This window comes from Mercenaria mercenaria, chromosome 11 (genome assembly GCF_021730395.1).
Source record: "Mercenaria mercenaria strain notata chromosome 11, MADL_Memer_1, whole genome shotgun sequence".
NCBI lineage: Eukaryota > Metazoa > Mollusca > Bivalvia > Venerida > Veneridae > Mercenaria > Mercenaria mercenaria.
Window position 1 is genome coordinate 71,666,775 of NC_069371.1, and position 10,760 is coordinate 71,677,534.

At 35.6% G+C, this 10,760-nt stretch overlaps 1 protein-coding gene across 1 annotated transcript; it reads left to right on the forward strand.

The window, feature by feature from the left end:
- Positions 1-738: 738 nt before the first annotated feature.
- On the forward strand, positions 739-1,292 carry LOC123526119 (uncharacterized). The gene has a single exon (XM_053518331.1). The coding sequence runs from the start codon at positions 962-964 to the stop codon at positions 1,265-1,267; it is 306 nt and encodes a 101-aa protein (XP_053374306.1). The 5' UTR covers positions 739-961; the 3' UTR covers positions 1,268-1,292.
- Positions 1,293-10,760: the final 9,468 nt, after the last annotated feature.

The following is a 10,760-nucleotide window of genomic DNA, read 5'->3' on the forward strand; positions in this document are numbered from 1 at the left end:
CGTAAATACGAAATATCATTTCGTAAAAGCAAGTACTTACGCCTTGTTACAATTTTTCATGAAATAGTACTTTTTATATTACATTTACTCTTTATTAGATATGGCATTCATTTTTATTTCGTAAATACGAAAACATATTTTGAGAAAACAAAACAATATTAATAACATTTCGTTTTTACGTAATGCAAAAAGAATGTGATATCTGAAATGGAAGTGTCTGATGACAATAGTACAGATTATTTCTTCAAAACGAAATACTATTTCCTATATTCGAAAATACGAAATAATATTTTGTAAAAACTACATATATTGCGTATAAAACGAAATGATATTTCTATGAAAAACAATTGATATCTTCAAGATATTATTTCGGATTTACGAAATAAAAAGAATGTTATACAATAGAGTTATATATATCACCATATTTTGTCCTTCCTTAAAATAGATAACGTTTCTTAATGTGCTGAATTACCACCATTATCTTATCTATTATCATAATAAGCAATCATAAAAGTATTTCTTGTTGTTTTAGGTACGATCCTGCAAAGGAAGAAAAAGGCAGTGAAATTAAGCAAACAAGAAATCCTTCTGATGCTTAGAGCCTACCAAGCCCATCCTAGAATGACGATATTAGGTAACACACAACTATCTTTAATATAGTCTTAAACAAATAGTATACTGTCTGATAGTCCTACTTGATAAAATAATTGTGTTAATCTGGTGCTGTGTTTCATGACATGGAAACTCGCGATATGGTCTATGATAGTGGTGCAAATAAACTTCAAAAAAATTTAAAACCAACTCGATAAACAAATAAAGAGCTAGTCAACAATATATTACATGTAAAATATACAAGTTGTATCGTTGCAGGAGAGAGGTAGAAGCCATAAGTCGTATTGAGAAGCGTCTTGTCCAAACCACGGGTTCGCAAAGCGCCACGACATCTACATGTCAACCAGACATGCGGGAGGCTACTCTAGCGGCATTTTCGGATTCAGATACAGATCACGATTCCGCAGGTCGCAACACAGGACAAGTAGAGACTCTACCTACTCTTCCACATGCAAGACGTGAGTCACAAGCTTCAGTGTCAACATCTAGAGAAGAAATGCGGTCTACTCAAACCCCGCAGCAGCGTAGGGACGCCAGGAAAAGGCCACTGATGGATATAGTTCGTGAAAATCAGCTACACTATAACAGATTCATTACAAAAAAGGTGCCGAAACTACTGCGTCAGCTTGGTGTAAGCTCTGATGAATCTGACTGATCTATTGCTTGTAAATTATGCCGTCAATAAACAAGCTTTATATGAACATACTTGCGTTTATTTGAAAAACTTAAGGTGACCTTAATTAGCTATGATCACATTATAAAATTAAGTTTTGAGATGACCTCTAGCGGGAGTCCGTCTTCCACTGTCCATTGTTCACGTTCATTCATAACCCAGACTCAATTTCATTCAGTCTGTTTATATAAAACTTGAACGACGTTCTGTCATGACCAAAGTCAGCTACCAGTGAACGAAATACAAGTATGTCTTGAGAAGACCCCCAGGATTTACAACACATTAACAGTCCACTGTCCACATCAGCTTAAACCGACAATGTCTATTAGTACAAACGAACACGCACATGCCACAGCAAGTCCACTAACCCAACAAAATTAGTTTCGATGCTGCTTTATATGCGAGCCCGAATTGTACTACACATTCGTACTGGTTCAAAATTTGCATATATACTCAAATCTCTGTTTTCATGTCTCACAAATCAGTAGTGACATTTTAGTCTTTTTAACTGATTGGGACCAGAGAAGCTATATTTTCTCTCTCTGAAAGTTAACTGGATCTCGAGGATACATTGAATATATAGTGAGAGTTTGCGTTAAGGAATATAATTATATTCAGAACAGTTGACTTTTCCATACATGAGATCCACTAGGATACAAGTTCGCAAGTTATAATTTATTATTTATACGAACTTAATCACCGCCACAATATACCAGACCAATTTATAAGGCAATGCGCCTAGCAGTACAAACGAACACGCACATGCCACAGCAAGTCCACTAACCCAATAAGATTAGTTTCGATGCTGCTTTATATGCGAGCCCGAATTGTACCACACATTCGTACTGGTTCAACATTTGCATATATACTCAAATCTCTGTGTTCATGTCTCACAAATCAGTAGTTATATATAAATCTTGTTGGTAGAATCATTTCACAATGAAAATACCATTTGGGGCTATATATTTCTCAATGTTATAACTCAGCTTGTGCCATATTAAATCGTTCTTCTTTTTCATTACTTATGTTGTATAATTGAAATTAAGAACATTATTTGTTTTATTTATTTTCAGCATTTACATACTGGACTCTTAATGACACGTGGCAATTTCCTTTCAGTTACGTATACGCCTAATGCTGTTTCGACATTTCCTGACTGTAAATGAGCCGCGCCATGAGAAAACCAATATAATGCGTTTGCGACCAGCATGGATCCAGACCATCCTGCGCATCCGCGCAGTCTGGTCAGGATCCATGCTGTTCGCTTTGCTTTCACAGCCTATTGCAATTAGAGAAACCGTTAGCGAACAGCACGGATCCTGACCAGACGGCGCGGATGCGCAGGCTGGTCTGGATCCATGCTGGTCGCAAAAGCACTATGTTGGTTTTCTCATGGTGTGGCTCAAATGTAGTTCATGTTTTACAGCATTTTTTGTCGAATCAAGAATGAAATACAGTGCCGTACAATTTAATAAATGAATCAGAAAATGTTTATAATACAGATAATCTTAGAGCAGGAAGTAATATGTTGAATAAGGTCGTCGCTGCACATGTTCTTATGAAGTATATTACGGTATCGAATAAAAGAAAGTACCAATTAAAAAAAAGTATTTATATGAAAGAAACTGCCAATTACTTACATTGGATTGTAGCCGAGTATACAACACGTGTTAAGAAGTAAAGCACTGTACTATCTTTTCTTTATAAACTAGAAAATTTACATTTTCATGTTGGCTCAAGACATAAAATGCAGATGCAGATATTCCTTAGAGGCCTATTAAATCTGAACGTAATAATAAAAACCTTATTTACAGATTCCTTTTCGTTTTTTATAACTGGATGTAGGACCAATATCAACAAAAAAGACATTGGTGAAATAAATTAAGTCAAAAATACTGCTACTGATAAATGATGGTCGTAAAACTAAATGTAATAATGGTTGTGATAATTATAGTGCTAATGACACAATTTGAAGATTGTCTGTCCTCAGTGTATTTGTTCTTCTTATTATAAGGATATTAAGTGATAAATTTCAGCGAAACTTCCTGTAGAAAAACCAAGCTTCAGAAACGGTTTTAAATGGTGACTTTCCGGCTGTGCCATTAAATATAATAGGGTTATTGTAATAGTAGTTTGATCTGGAATGCTGTATCGGAAGCGCCGAGAGTGACCCGACGTGGCAAAATCCACAAGAGACCTTCACCGTTTTGCTTGCAGTTATCTAAAGAAATTTCAATGTTTATCGATGTTAAAAAAGAACTGAGTGTAGTTTTTAAGTCCGCCGTTTATATACCTGGTCAGGTCATGCATATTAAATGGAAGCATTCCGGCAATATACAAAACAAAAGGTACAATACGGTTTTTATTTTTTGCCTTTGCTTTTTAACAAGAGAGACAATTTTACGTTTTTTCATCGAGTCGATTTTTTATTAACTGATTTTAAGGCAAAATTTGTAACAAAACTTGATGCGAATTTTTCCGTTCTGACGTCACAATATCGTCTCTGACATCCTAGGCATAAATCTTAATTCGCTGAATTTTATACTGTTAAGTAGCATTTTTTGAATGCAAAGTGACAATTATTTTGTATTTTTCATTGATATGACATTCAGAGCACAGGAAAGGAAAAATGCCGAAAGCACCCGGAACTGGGCGTTGCACGAAAAGTGACGTCAGGGGCCATATTTGTGACACAATAGCAAAAACACACGAACAATATGGCGACAAAGTAAAACCGGAGCTCAATCGCATATATCTTGAATTTTGTACGGTATAAATTTCAGGACGAAATTCGGCAAAAATTTTGGGGCGCATTCCACCTTAACAATGTATTTACAAAACAAATTAATGACAGATCATTCCGGCATACCTTGATCTCATATTTGACACCCCTATGTCTCGAAGTTTACTGACACTACAACAGAGTTATTATCTCTGCATAATATAGTGCATGACATGCTACTGTCTAATATAAGGTGAATGCTGTCATAGAAATTTGCAGCATTGCCATTTAATATCACGCACAACCGCCAAACGCCGTACATGTGCAACGCAAGGAAAAGGTTCTTGAATCTGAATATTTTATGTAAGTAGCACTCTACAAAAAATACGACCATTCTTTTATAAGACTCGCTGAAATGACACGCAAGCACGTGTACGCACTGCAAATGAAGTAGTAATTTTCTAATGGTATCAAGAAAATCTTAAATCTCGGCAATTATGCTAAGAAAGAATTCAATCGAAACTTTATTAAACAATAATTATCAAAACACTACGATTGCAAAAAAATACATAACAATCCCGCCTTGTAGTGCCAGATCGCAAATTTAACTGGTTTAAGACGTATTGCAATGATCAAATTTTGACACAAACAAGCTGTTGCCTGACAAAATTGTCTGAAGTATATTTCCAGAAAAGAATTTCATTTACCAGTTCACCAATTACCAAAAGAGCAAAATCAGTAAGCTCGTATCGCGTGATAATTCGAAGTGCAAATGTCTTTATGATCAGACTCGCATTTCCTATATAGACGATTTCCAGTAAATTACGGAAACGTCGTCAAAATCCCGGAAAATATAAGAAGGGTATAGCAATCGTTTTGTAAATGAGCACAAAATCATTCCCATAACACTCAAGCGTGATATGCTGCATTAATAACTCACTCGAGGTGAAAGCATGTTTAAAATTCTGAATGATAATATAAAATGAATTTGAGCTACAATATGGACTTTACTCCTCCTCCTGTAAATTAGATAAGAAAACTAAAACAATTCCTGTTTAAATAAAATAGAAAACATCATACTTTTTAGCTAGATTTTGTTTCTATTAGTTATACGAAATACATCATTTGCTTTACTTGATTGCAATTTTTGAAAGTTGAATTTCATTTGAAAAATACATACCGAAAAGTAGCATGGTATGTACTAACGATTGTATATGTTCTTTAAAAACAATTATACATATTCCAAGATAAATTGACATTACATGTACCTTGTGTATCTTTATTTAAAAAAAAACGGCACTGGATAATCTTAACGCTTTTATTAGTTTTATTATGAATCTATATGGAGATATTTCAGAAGGATAGAAAGCAACCAAAAAAACGATAATTCGAACGGAATTCTTTCATACAAATGCATTAAATGACAACACTGAGTCCATGCAGAGGGATATTTTTGCGGCCGCCACATATTACTTGAAGATAGCTGTTGTTAGTGTAAGAAGTTTATCTGGAAGTATGGTGCGCAACCAGGTTAAAATAATAGTAAACGTGAGAGGACTATTTACCCGTGAACTAATATATATGTCTTCTATTCAGGTCTGCATAGCTACGTATTAGCATCTCATTCTTTTGTATAAACAGAAACTGACAACATCATGAACAACTAAATAAATGATAAAAATAAAATTGTTTTCAAGTGTGTTTTGCAAATCTTTAATTAGATAAACTAGTTTATGTGTATGTCTGTGATGAAATTAAAGGTGTTTGGATTGTCAATTTATTGTCAATTCACAATAAACATGGCAATCAAATTTCCCTGTCATCTGCACAAATACATAAATAACATTTAAGACAGTCTGTAAAATTGCATGGTGTGTAAGATAAAATAAACTGTTGAATACGTGTGCATACCTACTGAAGAAAATTCAATTCAATTCAATTTCATTTTCTTTTATTTCACTCAGATCATGCAAACAAACATGACAACATGAGGTAATAATACAATTACTAATAATAAAGAAACTATAACAAACAAATACACATACGTATTGGTTGAAATATAGTAACAAATTACTGCACAAGTTATAAAACGAAAACACATGCGTTATCCCCACATTTCCACTTTGCAGATATTCAGTTTCCCTATTACAAAAACAAACAAGTTGAACTATCTGGTATTCGACTACTTTCAAATGTTAATGTGTATTCGTATACGTTCGCACCCACATAAATACGATTTGCTTGCCTGTTTCGACCTTCGCTTACCTCCCTTTACAAACTGATCTGGTCCGTTGAATGAGGCTGCCGACATGATTAACAATATTGACAGAAAGTTGATTTGTTATCCATAAAACATCATACAGTGCAAGTACTCAGAATCGCATTGTACCTTGCTCTGTAAGAAACTTGTTGAACCTTGGATCTGTCTTACATTATTTGAAACATATGATGGTTGCTAAAATCTGTATATGACATCATCAGATACATAAATATGTTGCTCTACAGCTGTATTCTGTTTTGCTCTTAAGTGCCTGCCAGGGTTGATCCTAAATTACCCCACCAGCTATCTTTTTCATGTAGATCTAGAGCAATCAAGGTCTGATCAGCATGCTATCCTACATGGATATGATGTTTGGAAAGCACCGGGTTCGACCTGTCATGATATCTAGACTTATCGTGTTGAACCAATTTTCTTTTCTATACCTATGTTAATGCTTTTAATGTCAGGTTTTCATCGATCAAAATATACTACATACATCTTATTTGCTAGAAATCTCAAGCTTTGATCCAGCATGCTTTTTAGGCATAACTGACAAGTTTGACAAATCTCCATTTGAATTTATGGAATATTTACGACTTATCTAATTCCTTAAACTTTTAAAGTTATGCTGTTGTGGATTGTGACCGCGATGGTGTTTTTGAAGACTCACTTTTTGTTGTAACGAAACTTGGCCTAAAATTAGCTATAAAACAGGAACAACTATTGGGTATGCATTATCCATAGACGTCAATGCCGATTGTGTAGCAATGCTTGCATTATACTTTGAATAACATTTATATTTTTCATTAAACACGATGTTGATTATATATATAGTTTAACCATACTATCAAGACGTGTGTACGTTGATATTTGGTTTAAACAATACAGTTTTACTTATTCTAGTATAAAACTGCTGTTTTTGTCACTTTTCGGGTGTGTTTTAACTGGCGAGAAAACGCGTGTTTACGGAGAGATTCTTGCGCTCACGTGCTGTTAAAACACCATTTTATAAATGCACGATCCGTGGCAAAGCGTAAACGCATGACGGCCCCAAAACGGGTAATTCAAAAGGATATTACGTCAACGTGAAAAAACAACGCAGACTTTCCATCCGTTTTATACTAAAATAGCGTTAGCGTATGTTCATTTCGTGAAATAACATCTTCATACATGTGCACAATCTTCAGTTTCAAAGCTTGTGTTGTTTCAAAATGAATCAAATGCCTACACAAAGGGACATAAAATATATCGATCGTCGTATGTAGGTTTATTGACCAACCCTCGTCAACAGTCAAACTGTGGTTTGCATTATGGCTCTCAACTAAAAAAAGAAACCTACTAATTACCAGTAAACGTACAATAAAGCAAACGAGTAATTTGCAAATAAATTTCTTGGCTCCAAACATCCTTATGACGTCATAACTGGTACGAGGTGATGAAGGGTAATGAGACATTGTATATATCGCACAATGTTATAACGAATTATACACAAATGTATCAACATCAACAGCATTTTTCATCTATGATAAGTATAATGGTATGTTTCCGCTGCCTATTGATTAGTAAAATGAGCCGCGCCATGGGAAAACAAACATAGTGGGTTTGCGACCAGCATGGATCTAGACCAGCCTGCGCAGTCTGGTCAGGATCCATGCTGTTCGCTAAAAGTTTCTCTAATTGCAATAGGCTTTGATAGCGAACAGCATGGATTCTGACCAGACTGCGCGGATACGCAGGCTAATCTGGATCCATGCTGGTCGCAAAGTCACTTTGTTGGTTTTCCCATGGCACGGCTCAAATATGCTTTTAATATAATTATCAGGATTTCTGGGTGAAGATGTTACAAATGGCAATTAACTTAAGTATGAGAAGTGTTATGTTATCAATAAGAATAAAAAATAGAAATAATGATAAAAATACCAATAACAATTACACACAATTACACAGTAATAGTAATCATAATACATTTGTAATCGACTTTATCTCCATTATTATTTTCAAACCATATTTACATTGTTACCAGTTTAAGTGCCGAGGAAATTTTATATATTTCTGAGGACTTCACCATAATCAATAATGAAGAAACATTCGCTGGTTTGATAACGTCAGATACAGTGTCTTTTTGTTCAATGCACCACGGTTTCTGTTTGGAATCTTAACTTTTGACTTCATTACAAAAGCACATTACAAGATTATTGGATATTCATATTACAGATTCTCAGTACTTCCGTTGCGTTATTGTGACTGGTATATGTCTAAGGCATATCTCAGATTCTCAGTGCATCGGGTGCTATATGTCTAAGTCTTATAACAGATTCTAAATACATAGGGTGCGTTATTGTGATGGTTATCTGTCTAAGTCATTGAACAGATTCTCAGTGCATAGGGTGCGTTATTGTGATGGTTATATGTCTAAGTCATTGAACAGATTCTCAGTGCATAGGGTGCGTTATTGTGATGGTTATATGTCAAAGTCATTGAACAGATTCTCAGTGCATAGGGTGCGTTATTGTGATGGTTATATGTCTAAGTCATTGAACAGATTCTCAGTGCATAGGGTGCGTTATTGTGATGGTTATATGTCTAAGTCATTGAACAGATTCTCAGTGCATAGGGTGCGTTATTGTGATGGTTATATGTCTAAGTCATTGAACAGATTCTCAGTGCATAGGGTGCGTTATTGTGATGGTTTTATGTCTAAGTCATTGAACAGATTCTCAGTGCATATGGTGCGTTATTGTGATGGTTATATGTCTAAGTCATTGAACAGATTCTCAGTGCATAGGGTGCGTTATTGTGATGGTTATATGTCAAAGTCATTGAACAGATTCTCAGTGCATAGGGTGCGTTATTGCGATGGTCAGATGTCTAAGCCATATAACAGATTCTCAGTGCATAGGGTGCGTTATTGCGATGGTCATATGACTAAATCATATACCGAATTCTCAGTGCATGGGGTGCGTTATTGCGATGGTCAGATGTCTAAGTCTTATAACAGATTCTCAGTGCATATAGGGTGCGTTATTGTGATGGCCTGATGTCTAAGTCTTATAACAGATTCTCAGTGCATATAAGGTGCGTTATTGTGATGGTCATATGACTAAATCATATACCAGATTCTCAGTGCATGGGGTGTGTTGTTGCGATGGTCAGATGTCTAAGTCTTATAACAGATTCTCAGTGCATATAGGATGCGTTATTGTGATGGCCTGATTTCTAAGTCTTATAACAGATTCTCAGTGCATATAAGGTGCGTTACTGCGATGGTCATATGACTAAATCATATACCAGATTCTCAGTGCATGGGGTGCGTTATTGTGATGGTCAGATGTCTAAGTCTTATAACAGATTCTCAGTGCATATAGGGTGCGTTATTGTGATGGCCTGATTTCTAAGTCTTATAACAGATTCTCAGTGCATGGGGTGCGTTATTGTGATGGCCTGATGTCTAAGTCTTATAACAGATTCTCGGTGCATATAGGGTGCGTTATTGTGATGGCCTGATTTCTAAGTCTTATAACAGATTCTCAGTGCATATAAGGTGCGTTATTGTGATGGTCATATGAATAAATCATATACCAGATTCTCAGTGCATAGGGTGTGTTATTGTGATGGTCAGATGTCTAAGTCTTATAACAGATTCTCAGTGCATATAAGGTGCGTTATTGTGATGGTCATATGACTAAATCATATAACAGATTCTCAGTGCATGGGGTGCGTTATTGTGATGGTCAGATGTCTAAGTCTTATAACAGATTCTCAGTGCATATAGGGTGCGTTATTGTGATGGCCTGATTTCTAAGTCTTATAACAGATTCTCAGTGCATATAAGGTGCGTTATTGTGATGGTCATATGACTAAATCATATACCAGATTCTCAGTGCATGGGATGCGTTATTGCGATGGTCATATGCCTAAGTCATATACCAGATTCTCAGTGCATATAAGGTGCGTTATTGTGATGGTCATATGACTAAATCATATAGCAGATTCTCAATGCATGGGGTGCGTTATTGCGATGGTCATATATCTAAGTCATATACCAGATTCTCAGTGCATGGGGTGCGTTTTTGCGATGGTCATATATCTAAGTCATTTTACAGATTCTAAGTGCATATGGTGTGTAATTGGGATGGTCACATGTCTTTGTCATATAACAGATTCTCAGTGCATAGGGTGCGTTATTGCGATGGTCATATGTCGTAGTCATATAACAGATACTCAGTGCATATGGTGCGTTTTGCGTTGGTCATAATATTATGTCTTAGTTATATAACAGATTCTCAGGGCATAGGATGCGCTATTGTGATGGTCGTATGTCTAAATCATTTTACAGATTCTCAGTGCATAGGGTGTGTTATTGCGAATGTCATATGTCTATGTCATTTTACAGATTCTCAGTGTATAGTGTGCGTTATTGTGATGGTCATATGTCTTAGTCATATACCAGATTCCCAGTGCATAGGATGCGTTATTGCGATGGTCATATGTCT

Coding starts and splice junctions, on each gene's coding strand:
- LOC123526119 (XM_053518331.1), top strand. CDS start 962: ATGCGGGAGGCTACTCTAGCGGCATTTTCGGATTCAGATACAGATCAC.